Here is an 18,542-nt window from a genome sequence, read left to right on the forward strand (position 1 = left end):
ATTATGTGTTATACTTTTGCCCAACAGTAGATGGCGCTGTTTCTCTGCATTCATATTTAAACCTCAGATTTTTTTCTGATCATTATATAGTTTAGGTGACATGAGCTTGTTCGAATGAGCTTCTAGTAATTATGTTAATCATGCAGTATTTATGGGTTTAGCAGATCATATAATAAACAGTAGGATAAAATGAATAATCTGAAAATTTAATGACAATACACGTTTAAATCTGCAGGATTGTACATAAAGCAATAAGAAGTCATACAAACACCAGTGAAAGCATTAAAAAACCCATTTAACATGTAAAAGGCTTATATAACAAATAAACTGGGGTGTGATTGTTGCAACATGTCTTCACTGTATTGACCTGTCCGAAAAACCATTGCATCTCTAATTGTCCAACAGTCACAAGAGACAATAACGTCTTCCTGAAAATCAAATAAACAGGCCAGAGAAATGGCTCCCGCTCTGCTTTCATTAACATGCCAGCACAACATCAGGAGTACAATCCAAACGCCCTCAGGCAGCCTGCTTTAGGAAGCTTCCCTCCGTGTCTTGTAACATTATTGTTTCCCTTGCTGACATTTTGGAGCTTTTCCCAGATCCCCTGTGTTGAAACAGAAATGGAAATGTGCATAAATGTCATCAGCCGTATGTGTTGTACGCAGTGTTGACAGGCCGCTTTTCTTAATGTATGCTGCGCGTCAGCTCTGGGACGCTGGCGCCCCGTCGTACCTGTCCTCCACGTCCTGGATGCTGTCAGGGAGCGGCGTGCCGAGCGTTTCCGGAAGGAACACTGCGGCGACGCCGCTCACGATGGGAGCGCCGCCGTAGATCAGGCCCGGCAGCCAGGGCAGGTGGTCGCCTGTGAGGAGCACCATCGGGGCCAGCATGGCTCCCACGCGGGCCATCATGGACACCCAGCCCATGCCGTTCTGCCTGAGGATGGGAGATAAGGGGCGGGCGATAAACGCGCGTGTCAGTTACTGTTTAACGTGACCAAAGGCTGATGAACTCGCTTTGTTTGTTGTCTGGTGGACTCAGTATCTGGAACTAGCAAAGTGTATGTGACCTAAAGCGGAGGAGGGCAAATATTGCCCATATACAAGCGATACTGCATGAACACACCCACACAGTATGTGTGCAAATAACAAACACGGTAACAGTGAATGAACACTGAAACATCCTTGTAGCAGACTTGTAGTTCTCCAGGCGTTGCCTAATAGCTGAGCCTGTGTTTGTCACGTGAAACCTGCTTCTTCTCACCGGATGATGGTCGGGTACAGCTCTCCGGAGTAAAGGAAGCAGCAGTTGAAGGACGCCGCGAGGCAGCCTTTACCCACGACGGCCAGACACGTGCGGATCGTCTGCTTATCTGCGAGCGAAGCGGGCCGGAGGTCACGTAGAGCCATAAAATGAAGAATATGAGCGTCCTCCTACCGTAGGGCACCAGTAGGTTGATCAGTATGGTGATCCCAGCGATGATCAGAGCCCCGGCCTGTGACGGACGCCGGCCCAGGAAGCTCATGGACACCGTGATGACCACCTTAGCGGGGATGTCCACGGCGCCGAAGATCACCTGGATCAGGTAGATGTCCACGCCGAACTTCTGCAGGTCCATGGCGAGGCCGTAGTAGGCGAAGCTGGTGGAGAGCCTGTCAGGAGGTCGTACAGCGCGTTGAGCCTTGAGGAGAGGCCGGCGGTCGGCTCTGGACGCAGGCGGGGGAAACGTACCACACGGCGCTGAGGAAGAGCGTCATCCTCCTCATCACGGGCGTGCGGAACAGATCCAGGACCGTGTGGGAGCCCTGCGTGCAGGACATCTCCTTCTTCATGGACTCCTCCAGCCTCTGTGCACATAAAGAAGTGAATAAAGTCACACTGATAGCGTAAAAAGGGAAAAAAAAGGTCTCAGACTCCGAGTCTTTACTTTGACGTCGATCTTTTCGGCCTCTTCGTGGCGTCCGTTGAACCTGCCCACGCTTTGGAGGTTCTTGATGGCCTGCTCGGGCCGGTTGCTCAGCGCCAGCCACCTCGAGGACTCGTGGAACCACCTGTGTGAGAGATTCCCCGTCTTTATGTGCCGCTGCCGCGTGTCACGTCTCCGGCGCCGCTCGCCTCACCATGAGTAGAGGAAGAAGACGTAGAAGGGCAGGGACACGGCCAGGGTGAGCCACCTCCAGTCCCGGATGAAGTAGGCTATGACGGCCAGCAGCAGCTGGCCCACTGTGTAGCAGTAGCCCGTTGCCGTGCCGACCACGGTCCGCACGCGAGTGGGGATCCACTCCACAACTAAGACAAGGAGGAGGCCGAGCTCCGTGATGGGACCCAGTGACTGTACGACCGCACCCACTGCCCACTCAACTGCAGCACTTACTGAGTGAGAAGGTGTTGAGGCCCAGGCCGGACAGCGCCATCCCACAACCGAACCGGAACAGGCAGTAGTAGGAGAAGGAGGTGGAGTAGGCCACGCAGGTCCCCGACACGGCCATCAGCAGGTAGGAGATCAGCAGCAGGATGCGGCGGCCGTATCTGCGGTGGGAGGCCGTTAGGCGTCTGACAATCAGCATGTGGCGGCGGTTCGATTATTCAGAATCACGCGTTACTTGTCTGACAGGGCCCCGAAGACCAGAGCTCCCACCAGCACTCCCCCCATGTACACGGTTTGGCCCATTTCCTTCAGCGAGCGGAGGTCACACACCAGATCCCACTGGCGGAAGAGAACAATGAGGTCAAGCTCGGCCAGAGGACGCCGGGCGCTAACGCCGAGCCAAAGGCGCTACCGTACGTCGGATACGATGGTGGATCCCATGTCGCTCATGTTGTAGGACCAGCCGTCGGCGCAGCCCTGCAGCTCGGCGGCGCCCGGCCCCTCGGCGCCGTCGCTGGCGTTCTCGGCCAGGAGGTGCCACTGCGGGGCGGCGTAGCGCCGGCAGCGCTGGGGCCTCCCCTTGGGGTCCAGCGGCACCGTGACCTGCAGCGCCTCCTCCGGGCTCAGCTGGAGGTGGGACAGGTTGGCGTGCAGGCTGCAGTAGTGGGCCGGCACGGCGGCCACGAAGTTCTGCAGCAGGTTGTGGCTGGCCAGCATCAGGACGGGGATGCTGAGCAGGGTCACGTGCAGCACCTGGAAGCGCCCGGTGCCCCCCACCTGCTCCAGGAGGTCCCCAAACGCCATGGGGCGACGCGGACAGAGCTCCTTCAACAGAGAGCGGGGCTCTAGCACCTGTGGAGAAAACACCAGTAACGCCAGTGACAGCAAGGCAAAGGGCATCAGCAGCGCTGGACTTACCTGGTGAGTGAGTGAGTCTCTTTCACTTGAATAGCAAACACGTTATAGTGTCATTTTGATTGAAGAATGTTCCAAAGAGTGCTTCAAAACAGCGAAAAAGCTCGTCTGGCTGCAGCAGCGAGCTGCAGGGAGTAATCAGCTCTGAAATTCCAGCAGCTTTTCCTGAACTTTGGATTCTCAGAAGTGGAGTCTACCCCTCCAGAAGCATTAGCAGCGCCGTCGCCGAGCGCTGAGGTGGCCGAGTCCCCGCTGTGCACCGCCAACAGAACGCCTGCCTTCGAATGGCTCCTAGAGAGCGAGGTCCCGCATCTAGAGTGGGAACGTCACTAAGCCCCGCTCACCTCTGACTTTGCACCCAAATCCCCCTCCCTGCTCCTTATTGGCTGCTGATATGAAGGGGTGGGTGGGGGGACTGTGTGTGAGCGTGAGTTCAGTTTACTTTGGTTATCTGACATGTGTCTGCTGTTTGATTTAATCAGCATTATTTGAGTTTAACAGTTTAAAAGGAGTCAAGATTCAGGGTTAAGTTAAAATGTGTGTGATTCTCTTCCTTGTGCTTCGTCAGCTCCTCCTTTAACACTAGCACATTGAGAAGGGGTCACTTGACACTTACACACCTAGGCCAGTGGGCAAAAAAACCCTCGCTCTGTCCGACATGCTGTAAACGATTGCTTTTGTCATGTAAACAAGGCCATCACTCACGCAGGTACTAAGGTCACGCAGGTACTAAGGTCACGCAGGTACTAAGGTCACGCAGGTACTAAGGTCACGCAGGTACTAAGGTCACGCAGGTACTAAGGTCACGCAGGTACTAAGGTCACGCAGGTACTAAGGTCACACAGGTACTGTACTATTGTCAGCTTTCTTCCCAAGCCAGTGCTGTAAGAAGGGAGCCACCACAGAGAGACTTTATGTCTAAAAAACAGTCTATGGTCTACCAATCGTAATACATTATGTGCGGCTGGCCGTGCCCAGCCCAACAGATACCGTTTCCCTCCGAAACAGGCCACCTTTGAGTACTGACTTTGTGTGCTACTGGTCATACCAGGATGTAAAAATCCAGTTTGTGGCCAGATTCTTATAGCTTGAGTGACGCAACTCTTTGTCCTGTGTAGAAATGCACCCAGCCCCATAGATACTGTTCCCCTACAAAATGGGGCACCTTTGAGTTATGACGTCTTGTAAAAAAACTTTGAGTCCTGACTTTATGTGTAGAAAACTTTGTGTGTGCTACTGGTCATAACAGAAAGTAAAAACCCATAAAATCCACTGTGGGGCCAGATTCTTACAGCTTGAGTGACACAACTCTTCGCCTTTATGGAAATGCGCCCCTCCCCGGCTTGCCGCGCCAGCCCCACAGATACTGCTTCCCTCCGAAACAGGGCACCTTTGAGTTCTGACTTTATGTAAAAAACTTTGACTTCTGACTTTATGTAAAAAAAACTTTGAATTCTGACTTTGTGTAAAAAACTTTGACTTCTGACTGTGTGGAAAATGTTGAGTTCTGACTTTGTGTAGAAAATGTTAAGGTCTGACTTTGTGTAAAAAACTTTGACTTCTGACTTTATGTAAAAAAACTTTGAATTCTGACTTTGTGTAAAAAATGTTGAGTTCTGACTTTGTGTAGAAAATGTTCAGTTCTGACTTTGTGTAGAAAATGTTAAGTTCTAACTTTGTGTAAAAAACTTTGACTTCTGACTTTATGTAAAAAAACCTTTGAATTCGGACTTTGTGTAAAACACTTTGACTTCTGACTTTATGTAAAAACACTTTGAATTCTGACTTTGTGTAAAAAACTTTGACTTCTGACTTTGTGTAAAAAACTTTGACTTCTGACTTTATGTAAAAAAACTTTGAATTCTGACTTTGTGTAGAAAATGTTGAGTTCTGACTTTGTGTAGAAAATGTTCAGTTCTGACTTTGTGTAGAAAATGTTAAGTTCTAACTTTGTGTAAAAAACTTTGACTTCTGACTTTATGTAAAAAAACCTTTGAATTCGGACTTTGTGTAAAACACTTTGACTTCTGACTTTATGTAAAAACACTTTGAATTCTGACTTTGTGTAAAAAACTTTGACTTCTGACTTTGTGTAAAAAACTTTGACTTCTGACTTTATGTAAAAAAACTTTGAATTCTGACTTTGTGTAGAAAATGTTAAGTTCTGACTTTGTGTAAAAACTGACTTTATGTGATGAAAAACGTTGAGTTCTGACTTTATGTAATGAAAAACTTTGAGTTCTGACTTTATGTAATGAAAAACTTTGAGTTCTGACTTTATGTAATGAAAAACTTTTAGTTCTGACTTTAAGTAGTGACATCCCTCAGTGTAGAAATGCATCACAACTGCCCATTCTGTTATGGGCTGTTCATAACAGATACCGCAATATTCAGTAAAAAAATTAGTTCTTATATTATGTAGTGAAAAAATTTGAGTTTTGAGTTCTACTGAATGTAGTGATAAACTTTGTAATAAGCAGAAAAGTCCAGGTGCTTTAAAGGTCTGTAGACGTCAGCGAAAGAAGGTGTTCTATATGAACCAAATGTCTGTAATAATTCCTAATAATCCTTTTTCTGTCCCGTCCCTGATTCGCACTTGCACAGTAGGTGCGGGCCCTGCTGATTGGAGCCGAGGAATGCGAGTGCTTGTGTAACGAGCAGCATGAGGCGTCAGGCTGGATGAGGCCGCAGGTGCATCCAAGCCAAACAGCCAAGTCTCCGCTTTGTCAGCTGTGAGCCTCCAGCCGGGGCGAAGACTCGGGCCCTCGTCCGTCCCGTTCCTCCGCTGAACCCTGCAAGTACAAGTGTTTGACCGAATGTGTGAAGGCTGAAAGACGAGATAAAACGAAAGAGTTAATAAGTGCAGTGAAGTAAAGAGAAGCTGCTCAATCATTCAGTGATGTTTGGTATAATTAGGCTTTTTATGCAGGAGGCTTTTTATGTAGATGTCCGTACGTCATGCCTCTCTAACTTTAACAATCACATCTGTAACTGGGTGTGAAGCCCAGCTTGCTACAGTAGGTTGACTCTCTGATGTCACCATGACACAATGACATGGTCACAGCGACCAAGTGCATTTATAGTGCTGGCATTTGACATCCCAAGGTGCATTGCTTCAACTGATCTTGAAGGGAATCAGTTAAAGCATGTGTGAATCCAAATGATGGAGCAGGAGCAACACCATCACCAGGAGGTGGTGAGAGTAGAATGTGCTAGTACTGTAAGTACTGTACAGATAATGAGGATGTGAAGACGCTGGTGCCAAGGTGCATGAGACACAAACCCGCCTGTGGAGATAGAGATCTTTACTATCTGTCATTGTGCCAGAAAAAAACAGCCTCTATTAGTCACTTCTCATGCACGGCGGGAATCAAACGTAGGAGATCCATAAAGCAGCTCTTTACAGGCTCGTTTACAGTGTCAGGATGTGCCACCTAAACACATTCTTATGCTTATGAAGCTATGAAGCGCCTGGACTTTACACTTGGTCAACCTGCAGAAACCGAAGAGGAGCAAAGGGTTATCGTGGAGTTTACTGCTCCAGTAAAGCCCCTCATTAAAGTCTGCAGTAAAGGCTGTAGTATAAGCAGCCTGCGGGTCGCGTTTGCACCAACAAGTGACTCGGTGCAAAGCCAAGAACAGAACTGACACTGGTTCATAGCTTTGCTGGTTCTGATCCACCCCCCTCAGTACTGGTTAACCACAGTATGTTTATTAACACTGTGACAGTTCAAACAGGAGCTAATTATTTTCTGCATACTGAACAATAGCAGTCTAAACATTAATGGAAGAAGTAACTTACCAAATTGGAGCGAACTTAAAAAGTGCTGAGCAAGGCCGTTTTCTCACCTTTACCTCCGTGACCTTTTCTGAATGGTGACTTTAGGCTGAACTGGAGCCCATTGCACGTGAGGATGACCCACTTCCTGGTGTTTGGCTTCATTTGTTGTTGGATTTGTGCTGCGTCAGCTCTGGTGGTTGTTGGTGACCTCCCAGATCCCCAGGAGTCTTTACAGTACAGTATTTCATCTGCTTTTCTATAATGTTGACTTTTTCACTGTCGTGTATTTTTGCGATACTTTTGCCCTTGCTGCTTGGTTGTATAATTATTGACTTGGCCCATGAAAATGCCCCTTATTGACTTACTGCAGTACTTCTAGGTACACCTAGTACAGGCAATGACATTCAGCACTGTTTGTTTTGCTTTTTACCAACGACAGCAGTAGAAAATAGAAAGCCGCAGTCGACCACCAGCAAAACATGTTTGATCTAATTCAGAATATCTCATTGGGTTGATGGGTGAGTTTTATGTCATTGGGTTTAACAGTTGAACCTGGCGAACAGTCGCCAGCGGTCGTTTATTTTGTATATGATACGATGTCCACCTTCACGGGGAGCGCTCCTGTGTTGGAGACTCTCCCTCACCGCGGTTAAGACGCCGCGCCGCGTGCGTGCGACAGTGAATCGACGCGACGGGTCGGATGATTCACCCGCTTCTGGGGTAAATTGTGAACAACCATTAAATGTGCGGGTTTAGCACCATCTGTGAAGGTGCTCACACGTCCACAGATCACACCACAGAGCAGAGGAGTGGGCTCCTCGCTTCCTTTTGTGCTGCGGCCTGTAATAAACGCTAAGTGCTGTTATAAGATCAAGCCTCCCTTTATCTCTCCTTCGCTCTGACGTCACTACTTCCTCACATTACAGATTCGGCTTTGAGGTCTTTTCTACTCAAACAAACATCTAATCAAACCCCTGACCCAGTTAGCCTCATAACCCCCCCCCCCCCCCTTTCTTTTGCTAATGATAACAGACAGATCATCCCGACCACAACAAATAATAACAGGGGACTGCCTTAATTATGTGTTTTTAGACACGTTATAAAGATGCTATAAAGTTCACCTCCCACTGTTATTGTGATCTCAATACCAGCAAAGACCCCAGTGTTCTATTTGACCATGTTTGTTAATCACTGATGAAGTCCAAATAAAGCTGTTTTAACTGTGCTGTTTTCAAGGTGTCCTCCTACAGTAAAGTAAATAATATTTTTTGTTTTATGGAAGACACTGTTTGTTGGAAAAAATATATTCTCATCTATTATTCATCTCTCTTGTTATTCAACATCTTTGTTGTTTATTCATTATCTTTTACACATAATACCTTTTTACATTTACCATTTATGGTTTGCATTTGCTGTGCCTTATAACCACATTCACAGTTGCACAGATGTCTAACCACATGCTTAAGTTCTTATACAAGTATTGTCATATACGCAGGACAACTTTGTCACATTTGCTTTGTGCTCCTATTCATGCGTAGGTGTTCAAAACCACAAGAGGGGACCTGTTAGTATTGCTATGACTACTTGGTTGTTTCCGCATGTTAACAAGTGCACCAATGATGTGATATTGAAGGCGTGTACAAGTGTCAATAAAGTGTTGTGCTTTGGGGAAGTTCGTTGGAGTTGGTGGTCTCTGAGTGAAGTGCTTACAATGCTAAGACCTGCCGGCAGCCGGACATCTACTCGTCCGATACAAAATCCTGGGGCGTGAATTCGTCGCTGGGTCGGTGAAATAGATCCTGATCTTCCCTCCGACGGCGTTGATGACGAGTTCCAGGAGACGAGCAATACAGCAACAAGAAGTGAGTGTCCGTAATGCCATGATTGGGGTTGACTGGGCCCATAATTCCAGGATAAATAACTAAGGGTTGACTGGAGCCGTAATTCCAGCGTACTTGTTAAGATGTTAACAAAACGTGTGAATGATTGTGTGAATGGGTGTATGTAGAGTGGAAACCTAACGGTGCTAACACAAACTCTACGCATGACCATTGTCCGTAACGCATTAAACTCCTTAGTGGGAGTCGCAGGGATTGTCCTGTGTGTCTTGTTTGTTCTACCTGGGTTTGGATCAAAGTTGAGAGGTTGGTTTGTTGGTTTTTTTTGCATTTATTGTATCTAACCAGCGGAATGATTGTGGTTCTTAAGAAAGACGTTTTTTTGTAGACTTTATTGTGTTTATAAAAAAACATTAAATTTGTGAAGCCTCCCCAATGATTTTTTTATCCAGCTCACTGCAGCCAATTATCTGTTTTCTGGGTTTGGAGAAGGTTTTTTTTTCCCTGTCACACAGTAGCTTCTACAAAGGTGAAGGTTCCAAAGGTTTTGGTGGCGCGACGGAAGCGGGGGTTTGGGCCTCGTGGACGTGTCACATGCCGTCGGGAGCGGGGAGCTTCTCCAGCGTGGGCTCCATGCCCCAGATCTGACGGGCGTACTGGGCGATGGTGCGGTCGCTGGAGAACTTACCGCATCCGGCGATGTTGTGGATCACTTTCCTGGTCCATTCCCTGGGGTTCTGAGGCGAGAGACGTAAGTGATCCAACACTTTAAATGCGTGTCACATCCATTCCATTCCAACTAGCATTAATGGAGGTCATGTCCAGGTTGAGCCCTGTCTGTGTAACTGGACCCTGGGTTAAACATTTACCCAGTCTGGGATTTACCCAGTGTCTGCAATCCAGCTAAGGTATGAATGTGTTTACAGAGGATCATCAGAGAATTACCAGCACATTTAAATAACTCTTAGTGCCTTATGAATGAACGTACCTTGTAAAGATCGTTGACCTTCTCCTGGCATTTAATGTAGTCTTCATAGTCTGCAAATACTTTGAATCTGCAAAAAGTAAATGAAAAACGGATGCTTTTTACCCAGCATGCACGCCGGTACATGTTCTTATTGGTATGGGTGGGTGTACAGTACAGGATGAGTGCGCCTCGGGCTGCGGACGAGAGGGGGGGGGTTACGTGTGCCGTTACCTGTCGTGATGCATGAGCATGTTGACAATTTCTTTAAACAGGTCAGGCTGCTTGGGGCTGAAGAAGCCCACGGCGATCTGGTCGATGGCCTGTTTGAGCTCGGGCAGGCGGTTGTAGTACTCGTCGGCGTGGTACCTGAGCGGGGGCCGGAGAGAGAATAATGAGATTCAAGCGCGTTCATGGAGGGGGGGGGGGGGGGTGAAAAAGCGAAGCGGAGACCAGGCCCGTTGCTGTAGTAACCTTCAAACGTGGGAATGATTTGCAGTCGGCGCGCGGACCGCGGTGCCTGCGTGTTCCCCCACGGCCACGCGTGCGTCTCAGCGTGGGAAGCCTGGGCTTTGCAGATAAAACCGGTGAGTGTGGGGCCAGTGACAGAGCTCCACACACACACCTGTGAGACGCCGCGCAGATGCCGGATAGCAAAGCTACTTTGGAGGTATTTCACCAAACAGATCTGAGAGCAGGTGTGACACAAATACTGTAGCGAGACGAGCATGAGCCTTTCCCCGTCTCTGTTGTATTTTATGGACAATTTTGAATTTTTTTTTTTTAGAAATATTCTGTGTTGTGTTCTTAATTCAATGTGATAACTGTTGGAGAAAAGCAATAATATCCCTGTTGGGAGAGACTGCCGTCGGTCCGTTACCCTTTCCTGTCGAGCGCATCCACGTCGTCCACCCTCATGCCGAAGATGAAGAGGTTCTCCTCCCCGGCCTCCTCGGCCATCTCCACGTTGGCGCCGTCCATGGTGCCGATGGTGAGGGCGCCGTTCAGCATGAACTTCATGTTGCCCGTGCCGGAGGCCTCGGTGCCGGCGGTGGAGATCTGCTCCGACAGGTCGGCGGCAGGGATGGCTGGAAGGAGACAGAACCCGGTCCCGATCCGGGTGTGAGGGTGGTGAAGCCCGACCGGAGGCCTTCGCAGCAGAGCAGGATGAGCAGAGCAGATGCTTTAACTGCAGCCGTGATTGGGTAATTACCTTTCTCGGCCAGCGTGACTCTGTAGTTCTCCAGGAAGATGACTTTGAGGCGGTCTCCAATCACCGGATCGTTGTTGACCACTTCACCGATCGCTGTAATCAGACGGATAATCATCTTGGCAGTGTGGTATCCAGGAGCAGCCTGCGGGAAGTGCACCGAAAAACACCATTACACAAATTCAGCTTGTAGAACGCGACGGCGACTGACTTCCTGCCACGTCTTCGATGTTCATCACAGACCTTTCCTCCGATCATCACAGTTCTTGGAGTCCATTGCTTGTTGGGGTCCTTTTTGATGCCTGCTCCAAACATCAAGGCGTTAACACACTGACCCAGAAGCGATGTGAAAAAAAGCCCCGACATCTCTCACACTTACGGTTGTAGTAGGTGATGATGTGCAGACAGTTGAGCAGCTGCCTCTTGTACTCGTGGATTCTCTTGACTTGGATGTCGAACATGGAGTTGGGATTGATCTTCACTTTGTAGTGCTCCTCCAAGTGAGCCGTGAACTTCAGCTTGTTCTCCTGCGCGTATGAACCGTTGATTGGCCTTTGTAGCTCATGAGATCATAACACACAAGTTAAATGATCGGTGGGTCACTTCACCTGCTTCACTTTGGCCACGTCACGGATGAAGGCCTCGTCATTGACAAAGTTGAGGAGACGCCTCAGCTGGTCAAGGTCACGAATGAAGTCTTCACCAATCCTCTAATGGCATGAACACATTTTAATAATGGGCATGTCTTAAAACATGCGTTGTGTGTTATGTGGGGGTTCGGGCCGACCTCTGCGATGACCTCCGCCAGCCCGGGGTTGCACATGACGAGCCAGCGGCGGGGAGTGATGCCGTTGGTCTTGTTCTGGAACTTCTCCGGCTCCATTTCGTAGAAGTCCTTGAACCTGCACACGGGAGGAGGCGTCGGCGTCAGCGCAGACGGATGAGGCAGCGAGCGGCTAAAAACACCGAGGCCGCGAGGCCGCGGACCGGTCCGCGGGACTCACACAGTGACTTTGAGGATGTCGGAGTGTATCTGGGCCACGCCGTTCACGGCGTGAGAGCCCACGATGCACAAATGGGCCATGTTGATCCTCTTCTGTCCGCCCTCCTCAATGAGGGACATGCGGCTCAGGCGGCCGTTATCTCCAGGATATTTAGCCGCAACCTTCTGCAAAATGAAAAGCATCAACACCAAACATCAGCTCACGCTTCAGTCTTATTATATTTCGCCGGCTGAACCACATCTTTACTATTCAGGTCTCGTTGTGCTACAGCAGCAGAAACCTTCTCATGCTGCAACTCTCAGACAGAAATACTTCTCCTTATACTGAGCGGGAGCGTGGGAGTTCTTAATGCTGACAGATGTTGCAATTATAAGTCAATCAAAATCATTTTGTTCCTTCAGAATGAAAGGTAATGTGCCAATCTTTAGTCTTTCGTTGCATTTTAATACGTTTTAATTATAGTCTCCTTTCAGAGGTGGCATCTGAACATGTCTAATTATAGTTGGAGGAAAGGACATGTCTCCTTTCTGCTGTTCTACCTTTATGTGTTTTTAATTATATCCTATATTTAAATTTCACCTTGTGAATGTTCGCATCAAATTTTTATCTCTATTCAAATACACAGACTTTCACCAACTTCATGTGTTTTCCCTAAGTTAACCAGGCAGACACCGGCTGAAGCCTTCATTACTTGCCTCCGATCCTGTAATGTGCAGCACTGACCTCCAGGTGGCGGCGGTTGATCTCGTACACGATTTCCAGGTGACGGGGCAGCAGATGAGCAAACAGGTCAACAGGCCAGCGCTCCAGAGCCTCAGGAAGGACGGTGTGATTGGTGTAGGCACAGGTGCGAACACAGATGTCCCAGGCCTGAAGAGCAGCAGGGCGGAGGGCGTGAACATGCATTAATGTGCAAGATGTTAGGAAAACTTTATTATGCACAAGCAAATATGTGATGAAGGAACAAAGCTCCAGATTTAAAAGGTTTGTGGAGCTTTTTCTTCCTCACGTTTTCCCACTGCAGCTTCTCCTCGTCAACCAGAACCCTCATCAGCTCAGGAATAGCCATGGCGGGGTGAGTGTCATTCAGCTGAATGGCAACCTGAATATGGAGAATATTATTAAATGTCAGTCCAGAATTAGAATGTGCTATGCAGCGCTGCTCGTAGGACACAATGCAGCCCACCTCCAACCTGTTCAACACACTGACAGAGGGAATTAAACCAAGACACAGGGAGAGACAACATCAGGGAGAACCCGCTCTCTTCTTTCGACAGGAAGTGTTTTGTTGAGTTCTTCACTTCACCTTGTCAGGTAGTTTGCTGAAGTCTGTGCGCGCGATCTCCCTGGAGCCAAACTTAGAGACCTTGAAACGGCGGATGATATCTTGCAGGGTGGCAGACACCACAAAGTATTCCTGCTTCAGACGGAGCTCCTTCCCTTCAAAGAACTGAGGATAAAGACACATATTTGTCTGCTTGTGTTCTCAAGGTTCTTCAAGCTCTGAATACAGTACGTGCTTTGGGAAGTAGTGACTGATTTAGACTTTTATCCCAAAAGGTCAGGACATATTTATTTACCTTGGCAGGTTCTGTATATACAGTATGCGAGTAAAGTTATACCTCCTAATATTTTTTAAATTTTATGAACTTTAATGATATATATATTATAAAATGATGACACTGAACTATGAAACCTTTTCTTATGGATTCCTGTAAAGCACAGCAGTGTAACGTCTCATACAACACTGGAGCTCCCGCAAACATAAATTACCGGACCTGAGATAAATTATAGCTGGAGCTAAACTGTTAACCTAAGTCCTCCTTTATGGGCCTTCAGGGAGTTTGCACACGGTGGTCCGGCACAAATTCAGAGGAAGCTGAACGCGCGTACACACAATGGCTCTAGATGAACTCAAAAGAAATTTGCCCAGCTCCAAATTATGGAAATCCGTCTTGCGGCAACGTTAAGATAAGCCCTATACAGTCACACTGGAGCCATACGGGCTTATTGTTCAACATTCAGCTGTTTCCTCTAATTAGCTTTAGACGTCCACGGTCATCTCACGGGAGCGCTTCCAGTGGGGTAAAAGACAATTTGGTTACATTCTCTCACATTGTCGTTGGGATACAGCACGCGGGAGATGTTCTCCGCCAGGTTTCTGTCCAGCACGGCCTGAATGTAGCCGCCGACGTTGACTGCAAGACAAAGAGCCGCGTGAACTCCCGCTGCACCCGAGCGCGTCTGCGTTCGCGGCCGCGCCGCACTCACGTACAGTCCTTCAGGTTGAACTCGCAGGGCGCCTTCGCGGACCACAGCCTCATGGTGTTGACGTAGTTGTTCCTGTAGCCGGGCACGGGGGTGTCGTAGGGCAGAGCCAGCACCACCTATGGTGACACGCACGCCTGAAGCCTCCGCCGTCACACGACATCATGGCGTGCGTCTGCGGTGGCTTTTACCTGCGTGTCGACCCACTTCACGCCGTCCGGGTGATGCTCGGTCCTGCCGTAGAAGTGCACGGGACGCATGTACTCGGGACGTGCCTTCTCCCAGGGGTTGCCATAGCGCAGCCAATCATCGGCCTCCTCCACCTGAGGAACGAAAGAAAGAAAGACATGCGGCTGATAAAAGGAACACACCTGCAGCTTTTCTCACGTACTTAAATATGGGGAATACAAACAGAAGCAGGAGGGAGGATGAATATTTCTAACCTGCCAGCCGTTGACTATTTTCTGATTGAAGATGCCAAACTCGTAGCGGATGCCGTAACCATAGGCAGCCAGGCCTAATGAAGCCATGGAGTCCAGGAAACAGGCTGGAAACCAGACACAAAACACAGACGGGCGTCATCCCCTCCGCAGGCGTGAGCGTCAGATTGTTCCATTTAATGATGGAGAGATGCTCACCGGCCAGGCGGCCCAGGCCCCCGTTGCCCAAGCCGGCGTCTTCCTCCATGTCCTCCAGCTCCTCCATGTCCAGACCCAGCTGGAAGTCACAGCAGAACACAGTGCGGCGTGGGCCGTGGGTGCGGTCGAGGGACGCTCCAGCGTGAACACTCACTCACCTGATACGTGGCCTCGTCGCAGGCGTTCTCCAGGGCCAGGTTCACCATGGTGTTTTGGAGGGAACGGCCCATGTAGAACTCCAGTGAGATGTAGTAGACGCGCTGCGGACAGACAAGCAGGGTCCACTTCAACGACCGTATGGTAGGGTTCTGCAGGGTTCTGCAGACAAAAGCAGCCGGCGGAGGCCTCTGACCTTCAGGATTGAAGGCCGTGGTCGGGGGAGCGAAGACATGTGCCACCTGAGCCAGTGTTTAGCCTTTGCCATTCAGTGTATTGCCTGGGACGGGGGGGGGGGTCAGACTCAGGCTGAGGAACAGGGGAGGCAGTGGGGGACGCGCCGCTTTGGGTGTTACATAACATCAATATTTTGGTCTGAGCAAAAATAGCTCCTGTAGAGGTCGCTGTAAAGGTCAACCTGAGTCTGATACTTTGAGCCAGGGCTGATGCGAGAAGGGCTTCAGGAAATAATAATGAATATTATGACAGAGTAGTGAACAGGACGGTCTGAATTATGTATGACAGTATGTTTCATAATGTTTCATAAATCCTCCAGAATGTGATCATGGCCGAAATCACCCCTGAGCTTGGTTACAGTCCTTCCCTCAATTTCTTTTTAGACCTTTGATGGATTAACCTTTGACCTCTAGCTCCAGAGCAAGGACGAGCCAGATTGTGGCCTAGAGGCTGAAATACATCAACATCTGAACAAACCGTTTACGGAAACGAGAAAAGTGGAAGAAATAAGCGTGTTGCTTCTGAAAAAAGGCGCCTTGTGATGTTCAAACGCTAAATTGATCCCTTTTATTCATTATAGTCACATAAAGTCGTTTTTTTATGCTGAGGAAGCACAAATGGAGATGAGTTTCACTCTGCCGCTGAATTCTCTATTGGAGCCGCACATGGTTTTCGGTGACATTTTCAGGCAATAACGCCGCGCGCTTGGCAATTTCGCCGCCTCATTCTGTTGACGGCGCGTGGTTCCGCCCGTTAACAGCGCCGCAGTTAGCGGAGCCCGGCGTCTGCGCGGCCGCTCCCGCGTGAACCCAGGCGCCCTGGGAGGCATGCGCTCATGTGACACGGGGCCGGGGATCCGTGCGGTGCGGCCGTCGTGGCGGGACGGGAACAGAAGGTCACGGGGCGGCGTCGGGTTTCAACACACGGCAGCGGAGGCCGCATACCAGCGCCAGCGAGCAGCGCCGGGGTTTAAATGTCACGACTCGGCGCTGCCCCGACTCCGGGCTGCACAGAGATCCGTGCGAGAACAAATGCTGCATTGAAATACTTTTTTATTTACTTTTTTTTTTTTTTTAAAAAAAAGAACCCAGATTTTCTGATTGACTGATTTTTCACATCAAGCTTTAGAGCGCTGGGACTAATGTTTTGCTGACTAAGCTCGTCTCCATGGTGAGATGGGATTAAAAAAAATACATTTTCACTATATCTTTATTGAGTCCTTATGAAGAAGTCTTAGACCCATTAGGGCCTCTGGACTGGAACTTACTTTGGGGTCCTTCTCGTAGTAGTGCTGCTGGGTTCGGATCCATCTGCCAATCAAGTGGTCGCGCACCGTGTTGGCGAGGGCGAAGTAGTAATCCCTTCTGGTGGCCACGTTCCTGTCCTTGACCAGCGTGAAGTGGAGGTGCCTGTTGAAGCTCTGCTTGAGCTCGGCCACGTTCTCCACGCCGGCGAGGCCGCGCACCGAGATCTGCTTCCTCCTCTCGTGGTCGGACAGGGGCTTGGACATGTTGCGGCTCTGGGGATCGGGACGTGGACGGTCGGACTGCGAGCACACACCACCGCGCGGCAGGAGAGGCACCCCCCCCGCGGGCCCGGGTCCGGCGTTTTAAAGCCCCCGCTGTGAATATTAAGCAGGGGGGCGTCGGTGCTCGGCGAGGGGACGGAGGCAGAAAGAGGAGCTCGGATCCATCGTGTGAACTGGCAGAAATACAGCACATGTTGGAGAGGGCTGCTGATTTCACAGTCTATAAACAACGAGGGTCCGAATGATTTCACTTTTGATCTGGTTTCAACTCTTAACGCCATATTTTACTGGTATTTTCAGCCATGCTCACATTTCCCGGTGCCATTCACAGAACTAGAATGATATGAATGGTCCAGACGTGTCTGTGCTGTAGTTATCATTCACTTATTAATATTACAGCAAAATCTGTTATATTTTAATGTAATGACTTCACTGATCTGTGTAATACATTGTGTGAAAATGAAGGGGAAATGTGGACGCTAATATCTGCCCGCTACAGCAGCTAATGGATTTTTCTCACCAGCGTTGGCAACGGGGCCTCGACGAGCAGATGGTAACGTATTGGAATCTTCCAATTGTGTTCTGTTGCGGCTAAAAAGCAATCGCTAATTATATCGTACGCCGTGTTTGTGGCTGACAGGTCCGCAGACTCTGGATCAGGTGTTGCTTCTAAAACCCAAACGATAGCGTTGCGATGGGAAACATCTTGATGCTGTTGTATAACCTCACAAGTGCTTAGAGGGCTGTTACTGGGAGTCGCTGGGAACCATCCAGAGGGTCTCTCTGTGGAGTGATTGCGGTCAAGAACCTCACACAACGACCAACACGAATCAGCCACCACTGTAAAACTCGCTCTATTTTCAGGCCTCGCTCCAGCTCGGCCCCGACTATCACCACGTCTTGACCTTCTATAAATAGCAACTCTGACCCAGTCCCAAAGGCCATGATATTTGAAAGGCTTATCCTGTTAATGTCAGCGAGCGCCGGTAGACACCACTGCAGCATTACTGAGTGGGACGGTGGGTGGGGCCGCGCGATGCAGCGCCGCTCCGTTACCAGCGTCCTGTTTGTGGATGTGGATGTTGCGTGTTGACGGGAAAAGTACTGGGAGTCAAACTATCATGTCTGTCTTTAAAAAACAGCTGCTGTAAAACAACAGCAGGACTGCAGTTTCGTCTTACAGCTTATGAGGAGGAGCAGATTCTCAGAGAGGTTCGAGGTGGAGCTTAAATCCGCTCCTTCCTGCGTCCCTGCGTAACAAATGACCCCCACAACAGAGGAGCCATCACACAACAGATGACACAGATTGGAGCTGGCGTGCCCCTGATTTGTCCATTATGATGAGCAAATTATGTTCTTACATGTCTACTGGCTGTTCTGTCAAATGGTACATCAAGCAATTCAGGATCCCAGTGAATGGATGCGTTGCCTGATGCAAAATTTAAAAAAAAGACCCACATTATTCACAATGTTGTGGTGAATTTTCAACAACAAATGACAGAAATATATGTGTGAATGTAGAACGTTGCTCTAAATCCTTTTCTTCAGCTTTTGATTCATTTAACTGAGGCGTTTTTCTGTTTTAAAAGAACAGTGGGAGCAATTCTAGAGGACCAGTGCTCAAACCAGGTT

At 49.0% G+C, this 18,542-nt stretch overlaps 2 protein-coding genes across 4 annotated transcripts; both read right to left on the minus strand.

The window, feature by feature from the left end:
• Positions 1–185: 185 nt before the first annotated feature.
• Positions 186–7,548, minus strand: slc22a6l (solute carrier family 22 member 6, like). 3 transcript variants are annotated; one of them, XM_055502105.1, is made up of 11 exons: positions 2,789–7,548; positions 2,607–2,710; positions 2,378–2,532; positions 2,124–2,292; positions 1,931–2,054; positions 1,735–1,850; positions 1,441–1,655; positions 1,267–1,375; positions 819–939; positions 736–762; positions 186–607 (listed from the first exon to the last, which is right to left on the minus strand). In XM_055502105.1, the coding sequence occupies exons 1-10, from the start codon at positions 3,269–3,271 to the stop codon at positions 760–762; spliced, it is 1,599 nt and encodes a 532-aa protein (XP_055358080.1). In that variant the 5' UTR covers positions 3,272–7,548; the 3' UTR covers positions 186–607; positions 736–759. The 3 variants fall into 3 exon arrangements, with proteins under 3 accessions (XP_055358080.1, XP_029029970.1, XP_055358079.1); XM_029174137.3 differs by having other exon boundaries at positions 736–939; positions 2,789–3,223; positions 3,290–7,546; XM_055502104.1 differs by having other exon boundaries at positions 736–939; positions 2,789–7,547.
• Positions 7,549–9,278: 1,730 nt separating this feature from the next.
• Positions 9,279–16,976, minus strand: pygma (phosphorylase, glycogen, muscle A). The gene is made up of 20 exons (XM_029174129.3): positions 16,650–16,976; positions 15,148–15,249; positions 14,990–15,068; positions 14,795–14,898; positions 14,543–14,674; positions 14,359–14,470; positions 14,199–14,281; positions 13,390–13,533; positions 13,093–13,185; positions 12,807–12,953; positions 12,084–12,247; positions 11,867–11,981; positions 11,688–11,789; positions 11,459–11,606; positions 11,323–11,381; positions 11,083–11,224; positions 10,750–10,957; positions 10,104–10,238; positions 9,894–9,960; positions 9,279–9,642 (listed from the first exon to the last, which is right to left on the minus strand). The coding sequence occupies exons 1-20, from the start codon at positions 16,890–16,892 to the stop codon at positions 9,496–9,498; spliced, it is 2,526 nt and encodes an 841-aa protein (XP_029029962.1). The 5' UTR covers positions 16,893–16,976; the 3' UTR covers positions 9,279–9,495.
• Between the last annotated feature and the right edge of the window lie 1,566 nt (positions 16,977–18,542).

Source organism: Betta splendens, chromosome 14 (assembly GCF_900634795.4).
Source record: "Betta splendens chromosome 14, fBetSpl5.4, whole genome shotgun sequence".
NCBI classification, from domain to species: Eukaryota; Metazoa; Chordata; class Actinopteri; order Anabantiformes; family Osphronemidae; genus Betta; species Betta splendens.